Genomic DNA, 23,887 nt, shown 5'->3' with positions numbered 1-23,887 from the left:
TTCATTTCTCAGCCAACCCAAAGTTCATTTGTAAAGGCAAATCTCTTTTTGCATTGATCACTCAGTGAATCCTTCCCATTGTTTCTTTCCTCTCCCAGTGCTGGTTTTACCCACCAGCAGCCCCACAGCTGCTCTGCAAACACAAACCTGCCATTCCTCTCACTGGGACCCAGAGGGGCTTCCCAGCTCCCCTCCTCTGTGCCTTCCTCCCTCTGCAGGGTCCCCCAGCTCTGCCTCCAGGCTCTGTGTCACCTCTGTGGCCCTGCCTGGTGTCCCCCTGTGGTGGCCAGCCCTGCAGGAGGCTGCCCAGCCTGGGATGTGCTGGATCTGCTGGGATCCACCCCAGCCCTGGCTCCCAGCCCAGGTCCAGCTGCTGAGGATGAGGAGCTCTGGCTCTTCATCCTGCAGGGGCCACTCCAGCCAGGTGACAGCCCAAGCTGCTGCTGGAGCACCCAGATTGGAGCAAATCCCCCCAAAATCTCGTGTGCAGTGGGTGGGACCCCTGCCCACAGCAGGAGGCTGGAAATTGATGCCCTTTAAGGCCCCTTCCAACCCAAACCATTCTGTGACTCCAAGATTCAGTTTTGGGGACATGAAGTTGTTTCTGAAGGGGCAGAAATGCATTTCATGAAACTAAACCTTCCTTTCACCAAGTGACAGCCAAACTTCACTGCCAAATATCAGTTTAAATACCTTCTTGAATACCTCAGACTCCTATTTTCCAGGAGAAAGTCAGGATTTCTGTAACACTATTCTTGTGCTTATTTCTCATGTAGGAATAGTCAGATCACAGCCAGAGTGAGAGGGTGGTTGTATATGGCCTTATTTTGCCAATAATGATAAAGGTGACTTTGAACAGCAAGGAAAATCAGTTTATAGTTGAACTTCAGGAACCATGTTTATTTATTAATTGATTAAAATGCCTTCCTGGACATACAGAGCAATGGCCAATGCATCCTACATTCAATTTGATAAATAGACGCAGAAAAAAAAGAAAATTAAATTTTTTTTTGTTCTTCTCATTACCTGCCTGAGAAGGCAAAAGGAATGAGGAAAGGGCCCTCAGGCACTGAGGAGGTGGAGCATGATGCCAGAAGATTTTGTGCCATCTTTTCTCCAGCAGGTTTCTGGCAGCAGAGGGGAGATGGGCACGGGGAGGGGATGTGAAAGGATCCCAAGTAAGGAGTTCAGGGACCTGAGGGGTGGCTCTGTCTGCTCCTTGCAGCCCAGCAGTGCTGCAGGGACCCTCCTGACACTCCTGGGAGCTGCCTGGGAGGAGCAGCCAGGCTCTCCAGCAGCTCCTCTTCCTCGTCCCCTGTGGGGAGCTCCCTGAGCAGGGTTGGGGTGAGGCAGCTGAGCAGTGCCCTGTGCTGGGCTCCCCCTGCAGCCCTGCCCCTCCAGCTCCCCGGGACACTCTCACAGGGGAGATGCTCCTGGGAATTGTGTCCTGCCCCCTGAACACTCTGGAAACTCTGCTCTCTGACCCTGCTGCTCTGCTGGCTTAGCCAGATGGGGAGAAGGGAAATCCTCATTGTTGATGTGCTTTATTAATGAAATAAGGAAAGACCTGGGCTGCTGTGCTAATTATTTCACAGCCCAGGTGTGGGAACCCACAGGACCAGAGGGGTTTGGGGAAGCTGCAGAAGGCAGCAGAGCTGAGACTGGAGCTGAGCAGCAGCCGTGAGATTGCTCAGCAGAAAAGTCATGGGAGAAGTGGAAAAGGACAAAGAGAGCAATGGTCTGTGTGTCAGTGCTTGTCTGGAATGACTCCCCAGGCTGCAGGAAAGTCTGTCCAGTGAGATATCAGGGAGTTCTAAGTTCATAAAGGAGCTCTGAGCCTGTGTCTGAGGCTCACAAGCAGGTGAGATAATTTGAAATAAGGCAGCACTGTTTGAGCAGAGGTACCTGTGCCTGCAGGGGTGGGATGGAACCACTGCCAGTGCAGAATATATCCTGTGCAGATACAAACACTGTCAGTGTGCTTCTGCTGGGTGGGATTGGCCAGAAAACTTCCAAAGGGAGCTGGAACACTGAGTTCTGTGCCTGCTGCCTGGGCTGTGAGCTGCTGGCACCTTCCCATTGCCACAGCCATGGAATGAGAGTGGGGCTGGAAAATCCAGCAGCTCAAGGCACCTTCCCAGCAGGGCTGTCCTGTTGGGGATTTGGGCATGGACCCCTGTTGGGGATTCCTGAAATAAGGAAAGACTTGGGCTGCTGTGCTGATTACTTCCCACCCCATGGACCCCAAGGAAACCTGCCAGGCCCGAGGTCCCAGAGCTGCAGAGCTCAGGGAACACTCTGTCCCCAGGCCACAACCTGCAATTTCAATTTGGGAAACTCTTAAGGGAGGAAGTGTAGCTTGTACAACTTATCTGAACCTATTTCCCAACAATAACTATTGTTCACTCCAGCAGCCTGACATAATATAATTTGTTTGGTGAAAAATAAAAACAATTTGCAGCCCATAACTGTAGCGAGACAGAGTGTGATTTCATTAGCAGCAGCAGATGGATTTTTTTCATTGTTTCTGAAAGAAGAGAACGTGGTTCTGTTTGTAGAATGCATTAAAAACTTATATTGAAAACCCTTGAGATGGTATTGCATTGGTTGGTTTCAGTTCTTAACCACTTCAGCTGAGTTATGAGCACCTATGGCTTCCATATGCTGGAGAGATAAGTTAATATTCCTTTAATTTCTGTGGAGTACCACACACACACCATGGCTCACTAAAAGATTCTGCTTTGAAACCAGGAGAAACCAGGTTGGTTTTTTTTAATTTGTGTCCTTTACACTAAATCTCTGTGTCTTTTGTTGAAGTAGCCCACCTGTGAATCCTCTGGGCAGGTCAAACAAGCTGATCTGTTAATTGAGAAAATGTAGTTTTGGTGTCTGAAAATCTGAGAAATAAAGCTATGCAAAAGTAAAAATCCAGAAAAGTGGAAAAAAAAAAAATCAACATCTATTCTTGCAGGAAAAAAGAAATCAACAAAATCAACATCTATTCTCACAGTGCAGAAGAACTTGCACTGTGTTGGTGAAGTTTATTTTCATCTTTCAATTGTTACAGAAATTTCCCTCCATGAGTGCTGCACACTATTTGCACTGAACTTAATCTCACCAACTTCTGCCCAGCTCCCAGCCCTCCTCTCCATTATTCAGTGTTTCCCTTATTCCTGATTTTGCCTGGGCTTTTGATTCACAAACACAGCTCTGCAGGAAAGGCACCGTGCTTCTCAAAAATCACACCCCAGGCCACTACCTTAAATCAATTTCCCTCTCTCCTACAAAAGCTGGTAAAAATTACCCACAGCCAGAGAATTCCCCAGAACCACCCAGGACTCCTGCTCTTCCTGAGGAAGGTGTCCCTGCCCATGGAACTGATCCCAGCTGATCCTCCAGGTCCTTTCCAAGCTGTGAAAAACTCCAATCTCTTGTTTTTAAAAGTTTAATAGTAATGACATGGTTATAAAAATAGCAATATAATTTGAGTAATAATAATTTGGACTATTAGGATTAGGACAATACAAAACAATAAAAACAAAGAGTTAGGGACAGTCTGGGTACCTTTTTCTGGGTAACATAAGCCCAAAAAGGCCCCAGGTTAACAGAGGATTAACCCTTAAAAGCAACAGCCTGGTGCATATTCATACAGCTCACACATGGTGCATCAATTCCATTCACACACAGGATTCTGGCTGGGCAGTGTCAGCTCCTGCCTCTGGATCCTGACAGTCTCATCCTGCCCGAGTGATGCAGGAAGAAGTTCATTTCTCCTGATAATGGAGCAATAAATTCTCTTTCTCTGGAAGATTCAGGTGTCCTGTGGCTGCTGTCTCACTGTGAGTACCTCATTCCTTTCTTAAAAAATTATCTCACATAGCATAGTTTCTATTTTAACCTTCTGTTATAACCTAAAACTATATTTACCACACTACTAAAGAGAATTAACACAGCATCCCTTTCTAACACAACACATGTAATATTCACTGTGATATTTGCCCAAACCCAATCATAAAACACACATTTTTCACACAGCCCAAACCCCTTTGGGATTCCCAGCCTCCTGGTTGGGGAAGAGGCCACAGGCACCAGGCTGGGGTTTTAAATTGAGGGCTGATTTCAGCTGAGCCTCCTCGTTGGGCCTGGGCAGCTGTTGGTGACTCCTGCTCAGCCTGGAGCCTTTTCCTCTCCCTGGGCTGTTCCTGCCCTGCCCTTGGCACAGCTGGTGCTGGGGGGTGGGCAGGTGAGAACTGATGCCATTCCTGCTGCCTGGAGGAGCTGCTCTCTGCCCTCCCCACCCTGTGAGCCCAGAGCTGACCTCATTCCCCAAAATGCAGAAAACTGATGGTTCTTAAGGTCTGGGAGCAGAGACAGGCTTTATCTCACTCATAGCAGTAACAGCATGAATGACAGGCTCTAAAGGTGGCTAGGAAAAAACAAATTATACCCCAATTATGCAAATTAAACCCAAACGAGCTCTCCCTTATCCCATGTGTGCACAATAGCACCTTTTTCCTCATGTGAAGCCACGGGACCAGGGGTGTGCCATGAGCTTCTCTGCAGCAGAGCTGGGCAGCAGCCCTGGCTGTCCCAGGCAGCACCAGCACCCCTGTGCCCAGCCCTGCAGGGCTCAGCAGTGCCCTGTCCCCTGCCAGGACCTGTCCCCTCCCAGGACCTGGCGTGCCAGGAGCCCTGCAGAGGCCCAGGGATGGTGCTGAGTCCTGGCTGCCTGCAGGTCACCCAGCAGAGCTGGTGCCCAAGGGTCACCAGGGCCGTGGGTGGTCATTGCAAACCCCCCTGCCCACGCCAGGGCAGGGGCTCCAGCAGGAGCAGAGGGACCTGTCCCAGCTCACATCCTCACATACAGCTGGTTTCCAGTCCCTGCTGGATTTCCTCCACATTCTTTGGCCCATTTCCATGCATTGCTGTCAGCACAGCAGTTCCTTGCCAGGTAGCATGGACTCGTGTCAGAGCCCCTGCACCATGGGGAGGGTCCTGCTGCAGCAGCAGAGACACCTGAGGGAAGGATTTGGGAGGTCCCTGTGCCTCTGACTGCCACAGCTCCCAGAACTGACCAGAAATGAGCTCCAAGGGAGAGACAGCAAAGGCAAGGGAGTGAGACCTGAGGGTCTGCTCACATGCCACACATCACGTTCCCCACCTGTGGCTGGACTGGGGGAAGAGCAGAGCTGCTTTTGGGGGCAGCTGTGGGGTGTCTGCGCTGCCAGACTGTGCACAGTGCTCCTGGACCTGCTGGCAGAGGAAGAGCTAACTGTGGAGAAGGGAACTTGGAGGCAGAGAGAGGAATTGTTCAGCCTGGAAAAGTTCCAGGGACACCTGAGAGCCCCCACCTGAGCAGCCAGAGGGGCTCCAGGAGAGCTGGAGAGGGACTGGGGACAAGGATGGAGGGACAGCACCCAGGGCATGGCTCCCAGTGCCAGAGGGTGGGATGTTGGGAATTAGGAATTGTTCCCTGGCAGGGTGGGCAGGCCCTGGCACAGGGTGCCCAGAGCAGCTGGGGCTGCCCCTGGATCCCTGGCAGTGCCCAAGGCCAGACTGGACACTGGGGCAGTGGTAGGTGTCCCTGCCATGGCAGGAGGTGGCACTGGGTGGGATTTAGGGCTCCTTCCAGCCCAAACCCTTCTGGGATCTGGTGAGTCCAAGAGCAGACAGCCAAGGAGCAAAGGGCACCTTTGGACATTTTCTCCCTCTGTGTCGTGCTCTGTGTGCAGAGGGCCCTCCTGGCCTGGACCTTGTGCTCTGGGCCATCCTGTGCTGCTGTTCATCCCTCAGGCCATGAGAAGTGAGGAGGAGCAATGGGGCAGGCAGGCCCTGTGTGCTGCAGGGTTTTCCTGCAGGCTGGAGGCAGTGTCTGGCCCCTCTCTGTGCCCACCAGGGCTGCAGGAGCTGCCCCTGTGCTCCTCAGCAGGCACAGCCCAGCACCCAAACACTGAGCATCCCTGCCCTGCCTCTCTGGGAGCTGGCTGAGCAGCCAGGAGCAATCCCCAGGGCAGAATCTGGGTGTTGCCAGCTCGGGGCTGGCACAGTGGGCACTGCTGCTGCCCACAGCAATGCTAAAACACTCCTGCTGCCTCTCAGAGGGATTCACCTTGACAGGACTGCACCAACGTGAAACTGATGGTCCCCAAACAGTGTCTGCTCCTAAAGGACATGACTGACAGGCTGCTGCCTCCTGTTTGTGTGTGAGGTGAAGGTTTCTGCCAGCAGCTCCCTGCTGCAGCTCATAAACAACCCTCAGCTGAGGGCTGCATGTATTAGTTCTGTGTTTTCTGCAAAGGTTGTGATGAATGGCACTCCTGAAAGCTTTGGCTTTGCACGTAGCATCAGATGGCCTTCCATTCAGGATTAAAAAAAAAAACAAATTAAAAATCCTTGAACTACATTTTGTTTACAGCACATCGTGAATTCCTGGTGAATGTGGGGAAGGGGGAAAAACAGCCTTGGTAGGAATCAAAATAGACAAGCTGTCTCTCAGTGAGATTGGCTGTTGGTAGATTACTCTGGGGTAAGAGGCTCAGGTACAATCAGCTGCTGGAAGTTAGAACATCCAGGCTGATGCTAGCTGCATCATCCCAAGGGAGCCTGACAATCAGTCCCAGAATAGTTTAGGCTGAAGGGACCCTACAGCCCATCCCCTTTCACCCCCAGCCATGGCAGGAACACCTTCCACTGCCCCAGGCTGCTCCAAGCCCCATCCAGCCTGGCCAGGAACATTCCCAGGGATCCAATCTGTCAGGAAAACAACCCACAAGCACCAGGGGTTTGTGTCCAAGCAGGAGCCAGAGGAGTCCTTTGCCTTTATTCCAATCAAGGCAGAGGCCATGGGCCATTCCCTGGGGTCTCTCACATTTCTGGAGGTGCAGCCTCCTTCTTATCCCAATTCCCAGCCACATTTCCCTTCTCTCTTTCCCCCTTGGCTGAGGGACTGGAGAGGTTCAGACTGCCCAGAACACCTGATCCCAGAGATTCCCCTCTGATGTACAACCCTCCCTTTTCATTTTTAATTCTTACTGAATTTAGGGGGTTTTTCTTCCCACTGTTTCTTTCATCTCTCAATGCCTAATTTCATTTATCAGCCGACCCAAAGTTTATCTGTAAAGGCAAATCTCTCTTTGCATTGATCACTCAGTGAATCCTTCCCACTGTTTCTTTCCTCTCCCAGTGCTGGTTTTACCCACCAGCAGCCCCACAGCTGCTCTGCAAACGCAAGTCCACTATTCCTCTCAAATCCAACAGGAATTTTCACATGGCTGCCCTGGAGAGGCTCTAACTCAGAACATTGTCTGCTCACCACGATCTCCCCTGGCAGCTGTGAGCCCCTCAGGGCATGCAGAGCTGTGAGTGGTGTGAGCAGCACACCCCTGACCCACAGACACTCTGTTCCCCCAGGACAGGGCACAGCCCAGGGAGGGTTTCTGACCCCAGCCCAGCCACCACGGGCAGAGCTGAGCCTTCCCCAGCCCCTGGCTGCTCCCCTCAGCCCCATCCCCAAGGCTGCTGGGGCTCAGGTGCTGGGGTCCCAGAGCAGGGGGGTCAGAGCCCTCCTCAGCAGCTCCTGGGGCTCACTGGGCTCCCCCCCTGCTCAGGAGCAGCTCCGAGGGACAGCAGGGAAAGGCTCCAGGGCTGGGAGGGAGGTGAGGGCAGTGCTGGGGTTGGTGTGACCAAGAGGGGATGTCAGGTTGCAATGCAAGATGAAACCAGATGTTTTCTACCACCATCTGTTAAACCCAGGTGGGGCACTGTTCTTTATCCTTCCCACAGCCCATCCTCCCTCCAGGAGATCTCTGCTGTCCATGGCCCATCCATCATTAATCACCTTCTGTCCATGGCCACTGAGTGTCCCTGCAGGGCTGATCAAATCCCACCCTCCCATGGGAGATGCTCCACCCAGGGCAGGAGCCAAGCATTCCTACCTGGATCCAATCTGAGCTTTGGGACACCCCAGCAGCCTCTGCCCCCTGCATTCCCAGAGGAGCAGCTTTCTGCTGCCCTGCATTCCCAGAGGGAGAGCAGGCCCATCTCCAGCAGCCCTGGAGCTGCAGAGGAAAACTCCCCCCTTGGGCAGGATCCCTGCTCCAGCAGAGCCACAGCTGGCACTGCAGGAGGGCTGAGCCCCCCTGGGATGGGACTGTGCCCCCACCCTGAGCCATCCTGGGATGGGACTGTGCCACCACCCTGAGCCCCCTGGGATGGGACTGTGCCACCCTGGGATGGGGCTGTGCCACCACCCTGACACACAGGGGTCAGGGCCTGCTCTCAGTCTGGCAGTGGGATTTTTTTGTACTACTGCATTTATATTTTTAATTCTTTTGGTAAAGAACTGTTATTGCTGCTCCCATATCTTTGCCTGAGAGCCCCTTCATTTCAAAATCACAATAATTGATTGGGAGCATTTTCCATTTCAGGGGAGGTTCCTGCCTTCCTCACCAGACACCTGGCTGTTCACACCCAGACAGGGAAGGTTGTGCTGCCTTCAGAGGCTGCCTAGAGCAGAGGCTAGACAGAGTTAAAGGTACAAAGTAGGATTTATTAAAAGGTCTCAAAGGATGCACCTTGGGCAGCACAAAAGTGTGGCCAAGGCTCCACCCCAGGCACACCCAGGATGGACCCAGGATGGACCCAGGATGGACCCTGAGTCATGAATTCTCACACATTTATAAGTTTGGTCCATGTCCATACTGGGGCTCAGTGTCCAATCCCACTCCAGGTTCTGCAGTCCCACCCTCCCAGGCTGCTCTCCTCCAGTCCCTGCTGTTTGCACTTTTTGGGCTGAAGCTGCAGCAGTGCCTTGGTTCTGGGGCTGGACAGGGATTGTTCTGTGTGCCTGAGCTGTGAGGAGAGCTGCTGGCACTTCATGTGGCGTTCAGAGTTAATGGTGCAGAATGTGGAAAACATGAAAGCTCAAATTTGTGTGGCCAGGTCCCTCCCCTGCCCTGGGAGCAGGGGCTGTCACCCACAGCACCCCTGGGGGAGCACAGGCTCAGAGCCCTGAAAGGCTGGGAATGCCCAGCCCCAGCTGTGGGACAGAGACCTCAGAGCTGCCACACCAAGCCCAGCTCTCATGGCTTTGGGGTGGCACCAGCTGAAAATGTTTCATTGTTCATCAATGGGATTCTACCCTCGCTTCCTGTAGGATCCCGTTCGCTTTTGGACAATCTCTCCCAGCCCTACAAAACTGTAAATTCCAAATCAGGTAGAGGTCTGACTAGCCAAGCATGACTTTCTTTGTGAGTGTAACCAGGAGTGGAGCTGAAGTGAGTCAAGGGCCTGTGCTGGGAGCCTTAGAAGGTGTGTGCACCATGTACAGCCCTTGGATGCTGAGAAAAGAACAGGGCCAGGCAACAAAAAATGCACTTTTCAGTGCAGTTCTGTTCATAACTTCCTTTCCAATAGCTTGTAAACCTTAAGGCAAGCACTCACAGGAGCACTCTGTGTGGCTCATAACCCGTGTGTGACAAAACCACTTTGGCACTGGTGCAGGACCAGGATTTGCTCTTGCAAATAATTCCTCTGCACTGCCAGTTGTGAGAACTATAAACCCTTCTGACACTCCTGCCTCGTGCTGCCAGCAAAGGAGAGGTTGTGTTGCCTCGGGTCCTGTCAGGAGCTCCATTTCCTCGCTTGCAATCCCAGGCCAAGTGCTGTGCCCAGCTCCTGCAGTGCCTGGCAGGCCAGCTGTCAGTGATGCAGAAGAAAATGGCACAGGAGAGAAAAGGAGAGGTTTTAAATCCCTGATGGTGAGCACAGGGATCTGCTGAGCTCAGGGAAACTCACACACAGCACTGGATACTTGCTGTGAGCTTGTCTCAAAACTCTGGGGACCTTAAACCTGAGAAGCCAAGAGAGACTGAGATTTGAAAATATGTCAAATTATTTTTATTTGAAAAAATGTGAGATTATTATTGCTGTATTGCAATACTGTGATGATCAGCAAAGCATTACAGGATTGGTGTGTGAAGGTGGGAAAGAGTCAAAATGCTTCTCCTTGTTGTTCTCTGGCCCAGATTAAAAAATACTGCAGACAGAAATTACTAAATGTATAACCACTTACAAACAGCTGCACAGAGGATGTCAGCTGAGATTTGGTGAGACTCAGGGGAGATAAACAACAGGCCCTTCTAACCCAGACCCTAGGCAGAGCCTTGCTGAAGTCCCTGGGCACACTTTTAAGGGATTCAGCTTTTTGAAGATTCAGCTCCTGTTGTGAGCCAGGAGGGGGCTGTGCCCACCCTGGGCAGGGCAGAGTGCAGAACACACAGCACCACGGGGAATGTCCCAAATCCACTCCAAAGTGTGGGAATGTCAGCTCCAGAGCACTGCTGGAGCCTCCACTGAAGGAGGGGGAGTCCCCTTAGCTGCAAGGAGCTGCTGTGTAGGGGAAAGTTTGCATCTACTTAAACGTTTATTTAAATGCAGTTTAAATTGAAATCCTTTAAATTACACGATCTAGGGCTTTTTAAAAAAATATCTATTTTCTGTTGAGCAGCCTCCTTTTTTTGTCATGAAGAAAAAAAGGGCAACTGTAGATGAGATGGGTGTAGCACACAGCACCGTATGTGAAGAACAGAAAACAAAACATGTAACAGTCCCAAGGGGAGGAAGGGTACATCCTATGGAAATCAGGCGGAGATTTTTGTCTTGCTGCTGGGGAAGAGGGGGGAAGGAAAGCTGCCCGCTGGCTTGTGGGACAGACCAAAGGTATCATCAGCCACAGATCCCTTCTAAGCCTCAATTGCGTCTCAAAAAAATGTGTCAAAAGGCTTACACAGATTTAGTTTGCAATTTAATTAAAGGATTAGTGAAGTTTTCCTATGTGGGAGCTATTAAGAATAGGAACTTACCTAGAAGATCAGCTCATTTAACATAGCTACTTAATTGCATTAATAGAGCCTCTGCTTAGGCAAAGTACTGCAAATAGAGGCAGGGTTTCAATTTATGCAGAGACACTTCTCAGCAAGGTGAGTGAGCTCAGGGTGGGCACAGAACAGGGCCAAGGAGGACACGAGCCCAGGCAGAGCTGTGGCCAGCAGGGTGGTCCCAGTGAGAGGAGCAGTGGGTTTGTGTTTGCAGAGCAGCTGTGGGGCTGCTGGTGGGTAAAACCAGCACTGGGAGAGAAAAGAAACAATGGGAAGGATTCCAGTGAGTGATCAAAAAGAGATTTGCAAAAAGAGATTTGCTTTTACAAATGAACTTTGGGTTGGCTGAGAAATGAAATTAGACATTGAGAGATGAAAGAAACAATGAAGAAAACCCCCTAAATTCAGTAAGAATTAAAAATGAAAAGGGAGGGTTGTACATTAGAGGGGAATCTCTGGGATCAGGAGTTCTGGGCAGTCTGAACCTCTCCAGTCCCTCAGCCAAGGGGGAAAGAGAGAAGGGAAATGTGGCTGGGAATTGGGATAAGAAGGAGGCTGCACCTCCAGAAATGTGAGAGACCCCAGGGAATGGCCCATGGCCTCTGCCTTGATTGGAATAAAGGCAAAGGACTCCTCTGGCTCCTGTTTGGACACAAACCCCTGGTGTTTGTGGGTTGATTTTCCTGACACCAGGGACACTGTCCTTGCCTCCCTGGGAATGTTCTTAGGAAAGCTGCTCAGGGCACCTTGGTGTTCTGTACCTTGCATTCTTAAAACTTAATTACTTTGACATCCTTCTGGGGACAAAAATCCGAACTACAAGCTCCTTCACTCCCTGCAATGCTCTTTGTGGGTAGGCTGGACAAAAAACCTCAATCCTACAGCATTCTGCAGAGAGCAAAATGCAGAGGAATAACTCGAAATGCAGGCAGAGGAAAAGCTCAGCACTCGACTGGAACTTTTATTTAGTGTTACATAAGAGCGAGATAATTATATCTAGTAATCTTCATGGCACACTCTTTGAGTTTTAATTCACCCTAGATATTGGGATTATTATGATTCAGAAAACCCAACACTGATTTCTACTTCCTTATTGCTGATTGTGCATTTGAAATTTGCTGTGTGTTGTATTTTCCAGTCCCTTCTTTCCCAAGAATCATCCTTCTTCCTACAGCACATTGCAAAGTTGTAGAAACTGACTACTTAAAAAATAAAAGGTTAAAAATTCCATTAACACCAGAAGTATTTTTCATTATTGTTACTAGGGGCAGCTATGAGTATTTTAAATAAAAACAAACTTATTTTATAACACCTGAAAAAACACTTTTACTTACTCTCAAAGAAACACCTGGAAAGAGGGCAGTAAGAAAATTACAGATTCCTTGGAAGTGCAAAAGAACATAAATATTTGAAAGCTATAAATGTCAGAAGTCTCTCTCTACAGCTCACTTATGCCTGAACCAGTTTCAGACAGTCCCTCACAGTGAGCAGCCTGGCCTGCAAGGGCTTGCATCATCTCAAATCATGGTGATTGTTTCAGAAAGTGTTAAAGATTTTTAGTAGGTTAAGAAAATATTCTTTGCTTTCTACTTATCCCTAAGTCTAGGCAGGGGAAAAATCTCTATATCATGTAATGTAATTAAGGAAGTCCCACTACATCTCTGTCCTCAATCCACTAAAACTTTATTTCCTAAAAAAAAAAATTAATTTATATCAAAACTACTGCAATAGTTCTACTAAAATAATTTAATTAAATTAGCACTATTTTAACAGAGAGTGGAAATATTCTGGATAATTTACTCTCAGATACCTATCAATACCAAACGTTAATTTCATTGCAGGAAACATGCTTTCTGTCATACCCGACTCAGGTGACATTTCAGTGATCCCTAAACTGATTTGCACACCTTGTGAACTTTTGTGTTAGCAAATCCATGTCACTTCTATACATACCTCTGGAAAACTGTGCAACACCAAGAGAAATCCTCTGGAGGATTCCCTCAGAGATGTTGTCTGGCAGCAGTAGAGGTGGCTGCACCTGGTAATGTGTTTTGCTTTGCACATTCTGCAGTAACTTCTTTAAATACCCAAACATGAGGAGGTGCACCCTCTCCCTCCCTCCCTCCCTCCCTCCCTCCCTTCCATCCAAGGGCTCTGCCAGGTCACGCTGCTCACCTGAGGCTCTGAGGTCTGAAGGCAACACCTTCCAGAGAAAGGCAAGACCATTCTCTGCTGGGAGCAGGGAGAGCAGTGACAGAGCTCAGTGAAGTGATAAACTCTGCCTTTAAAATGTGACTGAAAGCCATCAAGTGCAAATTCTGTGCCTGTGTGTGCAGCACAAAGCTGCACTGCTCACATCAGTGTTGCACCATCTCAGAAATGTGCTGGGAGCAGAGGCCAGTACCCTCTGCAGGCTTCCAAAAACCTTAACATTTGGGAAGTGAGACTTAAACATTCTTTTGTGAAGGCATCCCAAGACCAGGAGGAATTCCCACTCTCACCAGGCACCATCTAACACAGGCCACTCCTCTTCACCCTTAGATGATTAAGCCTGTTGACTCAGCACACAGACAAAACCTCATTACTCTGATTTAAAAATAGGGCACATCTCCAAGATGATCCCACGACCAAAGCTGTACTTCACATTCTTTTTAGGATGGGGATTCCTGTGCTGAGACTGAAAAGACAGGTAAAAAAAATTAACAAAAAAACCACAGGAGCAGCTTCCCAGCTCTCTTTGAGAAGGACTTGTGCTGTGACAGAGAACCCCCAACCCACAGAAGGAACAAAGACAAAGATCTCTTATAAAAGTAAGGCTTTTCCCTGGTTTCTAGTAAGTTGTTGGTTATTTACACCCCACTCACTCTCCAAGGCTGAGGAGGGCCTGTCTTTCTGGATAATCTCCTGCTCCACAAATGCTCCCAGGCACACCCTGGGTTCCAGCTCTGCATGAGCAGAACCAGACCCAGACACAGCTGCAGTGTCCCTGCAGTGCCTTGTCACCAAATGTGCCCCAAAACCTGCAGCAAACCCAGCAGCAGCACTTTGCAGCCCCTCAAAGAGCACCCTCCCATCCTCGCACATTTCACCTGTTCTCTAGGATTAAACAGCAGTGAATAAAACAAACAGTGATTATCTGGCATGGGACAGCCAGAAAATCTCCTCTGTTGACAGAGCAGGGCTCACCATCATTATCTGTCTGCAGTGTGACCACAGGCATTAAAGCCTGCTGTGGTTGCTCTGGACAGCACCAGCAGCCCAGCAATCCCAAACCCACCTTCCCAGGCCTCACTGCAGTTCTCTTCTTTCACTGCATCCTGGTCTTTTTTTCCTTCCGTGTCAGAGCCCAGTCTGAATGCTCCCTCGAGGGTGAGGACTCGGAGTGCAGTTGGCACATGCAGGAATTTGGTAATGGCTCATTCATTCTCTCTGATGGCAATGGTCAGAGGTTTTCAGACCCACAGCACCATGTCTGAGCACACCAACAGCAGAGCACTGCCTGCACTGTGCTTCTCAATGCCTGCCCTAGACCAACACACACCTGCAGGCACACCTTGCGAGATTAATTGCCCTCTCCAGCTCCTCCAGCTCAGGGCAGTGCGCTGCTGGGTCTGGGAGGAGCTGATCCCTGCTGCCTGAATGGCACACAGACAGTTTCCCTGATGTCCTGACACCTGGAGAGAACTGTTTGTTTAAGATGAGCAGCTGCCTGCGACATGTAAAAAATCACTCCCTTTTCTGCAGTCCCTCAGGAAGGGTTTGCTCCAGCGCTGTCAAACCCTGGACCAAAAAAAGGGACGAGCCTTCAGGGACAAACCCTGACACCAAACTGCTCCTGGGGCTTCCCAGGGGACCACAGCCCCCTCAGGGCTCCCTGCTAGGGTGGGGGCTCCTCAGGGCTGCAGGGCACCCAGGCCCACGACACCACTGCATTACTTTTATAATACTTCATATTATTTGCTGAAGTTTAGGCACGTCAGCATCCCTGTCCATTTTCACAGCAATGTGCTTAGTCTGGTTATTTGTAGGGAAAATCCATTTGGATATCATATCCCCATACGAAATTTGGCCATGGTAACTGGAAATTTAAAAATTGAGAAGCCCTTCTGAATTTTTCAGCTTGACTTTGCATTTGACAGAGCACTGGGGATGCCAGCTGCACACTATGAATTGCCCCTTTCACTCACCCTTACAATATCCCAACACTATTTTTGGACTTAAGTCTTTCTCCAGACTGTGCCAGAGAGAGAAAAGATCAGGAAAAAAGGGTGCTCTAAAAACTCAGTGATTTTTTAATGCATTATTATGGGAACAAGAAGAAAAGTCTCTCTATAGTAACCACTGTTAGCAGTAGCTGGCTGTACAGCAGAGTTGAGACATTTTCCCAAAACACACAAATATTTCTTCAGAAGTAAGTATAATAAAGATGAAACACATTGTTTTATTTATAAACAGATACCTTATAATTGATCAGTATTTTTTCATGGTTTTTAAACAAATTAGAACCAATCCCCATAGGCAGTTTGCATTTAAGGAAAAGGGTGAAAAGGAAGGGATGTGGAGAGAGAAAATTACACATGATGCAGCATCTGTGATCTCTCAGAAAGCAAAAAAGTCAACTCAGTGCACCTGGAACTACACCCTGATAAAATCCATTAAGCTACAAACATGTATTTTGCACCTCCAGAATCTTCCATCTTTAACCATGATTTGAGGATTAAAAACTGTCCTTTCTTTCATCCTCAGGCTCATACATATTTTTCCATTTCTGTAGTTCCTGAGAATCATTTATCTTCCATGCTTCAGCAAAGGACTTCATTTTTTTCCTGTGGGAGAAAAAGAAAAAAAAAACCTAATCAAAATACAGACACATTTTTAAGTGAGGCACATCAAACCCTAAAAGTCCTACAGTCATCTGCAAAATTTTATACACAGTCCAAAATAACACAGCTCAAAATGTTATGTGATCTTCAAACAACCAGTTAATATTTTCTAAGATTCATGTTCCTGCTCTAGGTCAGCCAACAAATCAATTTCATAACTAACTTAGAGCACCAGCAGCACTGACAAAATCATATAAACAAATGGTACAAACTACTTGTTAAAGGAAATAAACAGCATTGTAGTCAGCCCTGTTTCATTTTGGTCATTCAGTTCGTACAAATTTGTATTTGTAGGACCATAACAAGAAAGCACATTTTCAGTACAAATGAGTGCACACATCCTTCCTGGTTTTTCTCAGCACTTTTTGATTTATAAGAGCTGTGACAAATTTCAAGACATTTAAAATGGTTTAACACACATTGCCGACGACAATGTCAATTGTCAAATGTCAAAACTGGCTGAAATTACCCCGTGGATTTTCTTAAATAATATCAGGGTGATTTAAAAAAAAAAGACAAGGCATCTGGCCCGTGGGTACTGTGACAAGGGCAGTGCCACCAGCAGGTCCAGGTGTGGCTCCCCCGAGCTGGGAACTGCTGCTCCCACCACTCAGACCAGAGCCACTCTCTGAACAGCACATTTAGGACCCTGCTCCAGATTTGTTCTTTTTTTTTTTTACTTTTGCCAATTACAGACTGATATTTCCAATTAGCATCAACCACTGCATTATTTTTCCTACAAACTGTCAAGTTCCTTCTAAAGTTTATCTTTTGCTTTATTAAGAGGGGATAAAAAACATCGTTAAGCACCAAGCGCTGTTGAGTTTCAAAGTTTGCACCTATAAATAATTAGTAGTCAAAATGTTCTCATGTAAAATTATCCTGTCAGGATTAGGTACAGCCATCAGACAACCAAGATCTTGGTTCATTATGTTCCTATGGGGCTATCTGAATTTTGCTCATAGGACTGCCACGGAAAATAACAGCAAAAGGGAAAAAAAAAAAACAGTGAAAAGAGTTATGAATGTCTAAACTGTGCACATAATGTTACAGGATTTACAAATCCATTATGCCACTTGATACACACAGGAATTTTCATAACTACTCTAATATATAAGGTACAAACACCCCCAAATGAAAATTGGGTATCAGGGAAATATTAAAATCCCCAGAAGTTTCAGTACAATTCTGAGTGTTTCTGGGGGCAATCAAAATAATTTATAAATATTTATTTTGAAGTTAAACCAGAAGAAGAAAGTTCGTATTTCCTTCTACACTTTAGTATGCAAAGACAATTTCAAGTTTCAAAGTAAATAATAAATACTTTCTAAATTAAAGTCATTAGTATTTTCACTATCACTAAGGAGAACATAAGTAGGTATTACAGAAGGAAATAGTTAAAGGAAAAAATTCACATTTGTTCTGACCTTTTCATGTTCACTGTTCTCTCAAACTCCTTTGATTTGTGAGCTGCTTTCTTCAAAATTTCTTCAGGAATATCAGCCAGTTTGGCAACATTTAGCCCATAACTCCTTGCAGAGACTCCTTTAGTTATTTGATAAAGGAAAGTGATAAATTCAGGATTCTCTTCCACTTCAGAGCCTAAAAACATAGAACCAAAATCAAAACCTCCTCTTTGTGGCAAATACACAAGTCCCCTGTCCTGATCAGCGTACAAGGTAAGCAGATAATACAATATGAAGAATTATTTGGGGGAAAGGTTAATGGCAAATAGCAATGCCAAGTCATTACAGAAACACATTCAAAAATTTTACAGTTATTCTGTGAACAGGCCTTTATGATGCCTCTTTTAATTCAAAAACTGGGGCCATCATGTTTCCAAACAGTTTCCAAACAATCAGAGGCATTTTTTCACTCCATAGAGTGCTAAATTTTGGAGCTGCTTGACACAGTAGGGCGAAGACACTGAAAGTACACGATATGAAATGATGCAGCCCAGCTGAAATGGAATCCATGGGAGCTACAAAACACATCCTGCTCGTGCAGCCCCATAAATAGCAGATGTTTCCAGACAGCGAGATCTTTCAGAGAAAGAACTGCCATATGTTTGATCCCTAATCCCTCCTCCCTAATCCTTTGTGTTTGGCTGCTGTGGGAGGTTGGATGCTGGGATGGGTGAGTCTTTCCCTACCCAGCTCAGATATCCTCCTGAAACACGTGAAGGAATGCATGTCCACCTTCCAACCCCCCTGCATGTGTGACTGGGGTGGCAGTGGGTGTACCACATTCAGGTGAGGTGTACATTGTCACACTGACACCTAGCATTTTAGCTTTTATATTCTCCATGTATGTGTGACCCTGCAGTTCTTTAGTGTGAAACTCCAAACCCCACACCCAGTGTCAGCTGCTGCTGTCCCATTCTGGGCAGACACAGCAATTCCTCTCCAGGCCTGGCAGCCAAGGACACCTCACTGCCCCAGGGCCAGAGATGCCAACAAAAGGGACTTGGGGGCAAACTGGGGGTCAATGACTTCATTACCTGCAGCTGGAATTGTTAGATTAACCCCAACATGCAAATGGATCAAACTTACAAAAGTGTGCAAACTGTGACCCGTGGTCCATTTCTGGGTGCAGCCCCTGAGGGAGGGTTGTGTGCCCAAAATGCCCCTGAAGGCCTTCAGTAAATAGAACAGCTTTTTATTCCCCTAACTGTGTCTGCCCCTGTTCTTAGGTATCCCCCAAAGCCACCAGGGGCACAGAGTGATCCCTCAGACTGCTGGCAGCAGCCCCTGGGGACTGCTCAGGTTGGTAGGATGGGATGCCAGGAAAAGCATTTGGCAAGGTCTGAGGAGGAAAATGGCCATGAACAGCTCTTTAGAAGTCTGTCTCCTGTCTTTAGGTAGTGTGAAAAGGCATCAACACCAGCATTACTTTGGGCTGATGAGAGGAATGAGAGATTTGTCTTTACAAACAAGCTGTAAGTCTGGTACGTAAAACCAGCACTGGGAGAGAAAAGAAACAATGGGAAGGATTCCACTGATTGATCAATGGAAAAAGAGATTTACTTTTGCAAATGAACTTTAGGTTTACTGATAAATGAAATTAGGCACTGAAAGATGAAAGAAACAATGAAGAAGAAAAACCCCCTAAATTCAGTAAGAATTAAACATTAAAAGGGAGGGTTGTACATTAGAGGGGAATCTCTGGGATCAGGTGTTCTGGGAAATCTGAACCTCTCCAGTCCCTCAGCCAAGGGGGAAAGAGAGAAGGGAAATGTGGCTGGGAATTGGGATAAGAAGGAGGCTGCACCTCCAGAAATGTGAGAGACCCCAGGGAATGGCCCATGGCCTCTGCCTTGGTTGGAATAAAGGCAAAGGACTCCTCTGTCTGCTGTTTGGACACAAACCCCTGGTGTTTGTGGGCTGTTTTCCCGGCCCTGAGAGCCTGGCACTGACCTGTGTGCTGCGTGCTGTCCTCCTCGCTGAGCAGGAAGGCCGTGTGGTAATTGCCCACAGTGCCGGGGTACAGCTGCTGCAGCTCGCACACCGAGGGGTAGTGGGTGACAAACAGCGTCAGGGCCTGCACCTGCAGCACACACACACACACACACACACACCTGTGGGCCTCACCCCGTGTCCCCTGCACCCGGCCGTGCCGAGCCGCTGTCCTTTCCCCACAGCCCTGAGGGGGACGTGGCCCCTCTCTCCCAGGCCGCGGCCAGCGCGGCCTACCTGCGCCACAGAGCGCCTCAGGCGTTGAGTTCTGATTCCAGGATTTACCCCAGAAACACGGCTCCTCCCATGGTAATTCCCTGCCAGGTGTGTCAGCCACCTCTCCTTCCCCCTGCCTGCCCCCTCCCAGCACTGTCTGTCAGTCCTGGCATCCCAGAAGTTCCTGGCAGATCCAAAGGATGCCCTCCACCCCCGGGGGCACTGGGCCATCCAGGTGTCCTTTGTCCCTTGAGATCTCCCCTCCTGTCCCTGGCTGGTGGCTCCCTGCCCCTTTCCTGCCCTCTCCCCGGGGTTAAAAGGAGCAGCACCCACGGGCTCAGGAGTTCTGCTGGAGCTGGGGCTGGGTTCAGAGGCTGTGGGCCAGAACAAAGCTCTGGATCCAAACCCTCCATCAGAACCCACTCCTTCCCTTCCCCATGGCCCTCAAGCGTCTCCACAGAGGGAAACCCGAGCTCCTGCTTGCCTGGACTCATCCCCACGTGCCCAGCTGCAGCTCCCAGCCAGCCCAAGGTGTCTCTGGGGTGGAACAGCACAGCGCTGCTGTTTGGGCAAGCAGCAAGGGCCAGGCAGCCCAGGCACGTCCCATCTGGCTACACTGGGATTTCTCCAATACCAAGGCACTTACATCTCTGATGAAATGCTCCAGGGTGGCATACGCAATGGCAATGCCATCGTGTGTGCTCGTCCCTCGGCCCAGCTCATCCAGGATCACCAGCGACCTCGAGGTGGCTTTTCTGATGATCTCAGCAGTGTCTGTCAGCTCCTCCATGAAGGTGCTCCGGCCTTTGTAGATGTTGTCTGCAGCGCCCATTCTGCACCCGGACACAGAACACAAAAACATTACAAATGTCAGCTAATGCGGGGAAAAAAATAATCATGGGCATGAAACCATTCTGTTATAGTCTCTGGTTGCTGCTACAAACAGAGGAGAAGAATGCAGCAGAACTTTCACCTTCCAGAACAGTCTCCCAGCACACGCCTCTCCCACCCTCACAAACTGCACAGACAGCCTGCTTTTCCCCCAGAAGAACCCTGGGACTTCAGTCCAGTCAGCTCACAAGAATTCCATCAAAGGTGGCTGTGAAGGTGAATTTTACTCCTTCAGTTTAGTTCAACCCCCTGTTCAGAAGGGTTTGTAATGCTAACAATACTCAAAGGTATCTGATATGGCATTTCCACACCGAGTGGGAGCTCGTGTGACCAGGTGTTTGTGCACCCAAACAGCAGAGCAGCCACCTCCTTCAGGCACTAACAAAACAACCATTAGTTCCCCTAATTGCACAGGTATACAATCTTAACCACTGTCCCTAAAAAAGATTTAAAGGTATTTTAAAAGTTCTCTCAAACACAACTCTTAGCTGCCTGCAAGCAGGTGAGCTCAACACTCAAATTCCTCCACATCCCACACAACTCTTCCAGCTCTGATTCAGATCCATGTAACCCTCAAACCCTATCTCAAATTGTGACTTTGTGGTCTACATCTGAGAAACCTGTTGTTAGTCCACCCCCGTTTTCCCTTTTCCTGCAGCTTTCCTTACCTGGGCAAGTAATACCCATTCTATACTGAAGAAAAAGCATTTCTTTTTTTGCATTTCTGCTTTTGAATTACATTAATCACATTGAGCATCCCTTCTGAGACAGGTCATCACAAGCATGCCCACTGAGGAGGGACGTAAAACTGGATTTATTCACTCTTATCAGCCAATATATAGTTACATACAAGCCACACTGATTAAAGGAAAACTAACTCATGGGTTTAGTATATTATATTTCCAAATTTAACAGCTGGCCACAACAGTATTTAGAGCCAATCAGAACCTTTAAAGAGAAGCCCAATATAGAGGTTTCTTTCTCTCTCTTTTGCTGGACCTCTTTCTGTTATAATTGCTTCTGTGACTTCCTGAGGCACCACCAAGATACAAATAATTTTATGAGGATCTTATGACTAAGAGCATTTGACTAGAACCAAGCAGGCTGGACCCAGTATAACTATGATTTGTATATATTCTCTGGTCCCTGCCCTGACAATCTGTCATGCTGTCATGCATAACTGCATAATAGGCAAATCTTCAGTTATAAAGTAACTACTCTTGGTTGGAGATGGGCACATGAGAAAACTGAGTTTTTGTTTCAATGTCTGTGTGCTTAAACACAAACACACACGAGTTACACTCCCACATACCCCAAAAGACAGGTGATTCTGGCCATAAGCTAATTCAAGTGCACATGATTTTTCTCTGAATTAAGTGTACAACTCAGGATAATGAGTTTTTGTGAAATTAACATTTCATTAAGCCACTTACTGCTGTAAGCCTTTCAAATGCTGGGTTAGGAATGATGAAGACCTTAGTGCATTTCTCACAGTGTCCCCCCCACCCCTGTGCCCCTTTCTCAGCTTGTCAGGCACCAGGCTCTGCTGTAAAATCAAACAATCCCCCTCACTGCACAGATCCACAGAGAACAGCATAACCTAGGCCTTTTTAAACACTGTTAACTGCAAATACATTAATCAGAATGACAAATACATGTTATGTTTGAACAATCCCTGGCTCCTTAATGAACAAGTTCAGTATTAGTCTCCGACCCTACAATTAGTGGCGTTATGATTTCCTCATTTCTTACTTGGCTTTTCCTTACAGGGACAGCATCTCACAGGCTGGCTGTTTTGTGTCTGTGATGATTACACACAGAGCTCCCATTTTCCTCTAGGTTTGCATCATTTCCACAGAGCCCACAAAATATTTTAGCCTGCTTTGTATCTAATTTGCATTCACAAAAATAATTTCCTGAACTTCCTCACTAAATGCTCAAGATACAAAGAGAAATTAGTATTATCTTTCCCTTGTTGTTAGAGACAGCTGGAGAAGAAGTCTTTCTTTCCAGCATTTTAAAACATTCCAATCCAACTCAGGCTTAACTACAGATTAAACAAAAAGTGCATTTTTAAATGACATAAAACATCTTAAATGTCATCCTTTGAAAATTGATAAAAGTTCTTTCTGCTTCTGTCCTTTACACTAGAAGATTTACACTTGTGTTTTGAACATGCGTACTGAGCACTGTTATCCCAGAAATAAGCAGGAATAACTATTTTAGTGTGGATGACTGCATTTATAAAAGTAACAGCTACTTTGCAGCAAGGCATTGCTCCCTAACTTTATGCTCTATTATTCCTGATACAATAAAGTTGTTGAGTCACAAAACCTACTGCCTAAACCACACTTTTTTTGGGTTTTTTTTCAAATTTAAAACAGCCATAATAAACCCCACCAAACTTCTCCAGGACTCCTCAGTGGCTTGGAATCCACATTTTAATGCAGATTTCCTCCTAAATGTTTTTATACATTAAATTCTTCTTCTCCAGTCCTGCCCACAAGGAACGTGCAGACAGGCACCACGAGCAGCGTCTCTTTGGATCCATCACTCCTCAGCAGATGCAATTTGGCTGGAAAACACTTGTTTTAATGTCTCTTTGACAGCCAACCAAATCCTGAAAAATTAAAAGCTCTTCATCTTACAGTGTTCAACCCATTTAGTATGCAAACTTAAAAAAAAAAAAAAAAAAAAAAAAAAAGAAGAGGAGGATGGATTATATTCTGTTTTCAGTGCTCGGTTCAAGTAGCAAAGATTCCTGTCAAAGGCCTCAGAAAAAACCAGCAAGCAGAGGCAATGTTTTCTAGGTTAATTTTCAGAGGGTAACTTAGAGGATATAACTGCACTACCTCTCAAAAGAAGTTAGAGGCTCTTAGAGTTGGCTTGGGTTTGAGATCACAGTGTGGGCCCCAGGAAGTTCATTCCTCTTTTATTTCACTGTCCATCTCTCTCACAGTTTGTGGAAATGAACAGGGAGCCCTGGAGCTCACTGGTAACATTCCACCACATGGATCCCAGAAAACAAGACTGCAAAGCCATTATCTAGGGCCTTATTTTCACACAGTGCTACTTACTGATTCCTCCTCTACAGAATACTTACTGCTGGGGAGAAAACCCAAACCTAAACTACGTTTTCCCATTGATTTCAGTAATATCCATCTGAGTTTAGAAGCTCACCTGAAATACTTACTGCAAAAAATGGAACCTGTTGCAGAAGAACAAACCTAATTCAAGAACAATTAACATTCAAAGAAAATTACTCTTTTCCCCAGGAATAAGGTGTACAACACCCTCAGCACCAACAAAAATCACTTTCTGTGATTCACAGATAGCACTGAGAACCCCATGAATAAAATAAATTTATAATGCAACTTTACAATTCCACTCACTCCCTCACACAAACCCCTCTGAAATGTCATTTCAAAGATCACTGCATTTGCACAGGAGTAATTTAAATTAAAATAACCAGTGTACAAGAAGGGAGGAGTAGATGTGCTGTTGCCTTGCAGCTCAGCCCTTTCCTGGCAGGGCCCTGCTCTCCACGGCCTGTCCGTGCCCAGCA

The 23,887-nt window shown here is 47.4% G+C and overlaps 1 protein-coding gene across 6 annotated transcripts in view; it reads right to left on the bottom strand.

The window, feature by feature from the left end:
- Positions 1 to 15,289: 15,289 nt before the first annotated feature.
- Positions 15,290 to 23,887, bottom strand: part of MSH3 (mutS homolog 3) — a 102,006-nt gene continuing 93,408 nt past the window's right edge. For all 6 annotated transcript variants that reach the window (XM_050987455.1, XM_050987450.1, XM_050987453.1 and 3 more), the window contains 4 exons: positions 20,078 to 20,264; positions 19,177 to 19,306; positions 17,188 to 17,362; positions 15,290 to 15,703 (listed from right to left, as the gene is read on the bottom strand). In XM_050987455.1, coding sequence (XP_050843412.1) covers positions 15,595 to 15,703; positions 17,188 to 17,362; positions 19,177 to 19,306; positions 20,078 to 20,264 — 601 coding nt within the window. In that variant the 3' untranslated portion in view covers positions 15,290 to 15,594. The remainder of the gene's footprint in view (positions 15,704 to 17,187; positions 17,363 to 19,176; positions 19,307 to 20,077; positions 20,265 to 23,887) is intronic.

This window comes from Serinus canaria, chromosome Z (assembly GCF_022539315.1).
Source record: "Serinus canaria isolate serCan28SL12 chromosome Z, serCan2020, whole genome shotgun sequence".
NCBI classification, from domain to species: Eukaryota; Metazoa; Chordata; class Aves; order Passeriformes; family Fringillidae; genus Serinus; species Serinus canaria.
Note: the sequence above shows the minus strand (reverse complement) of the source record. Positions and strands in the feature narration are given on the sequence as shown.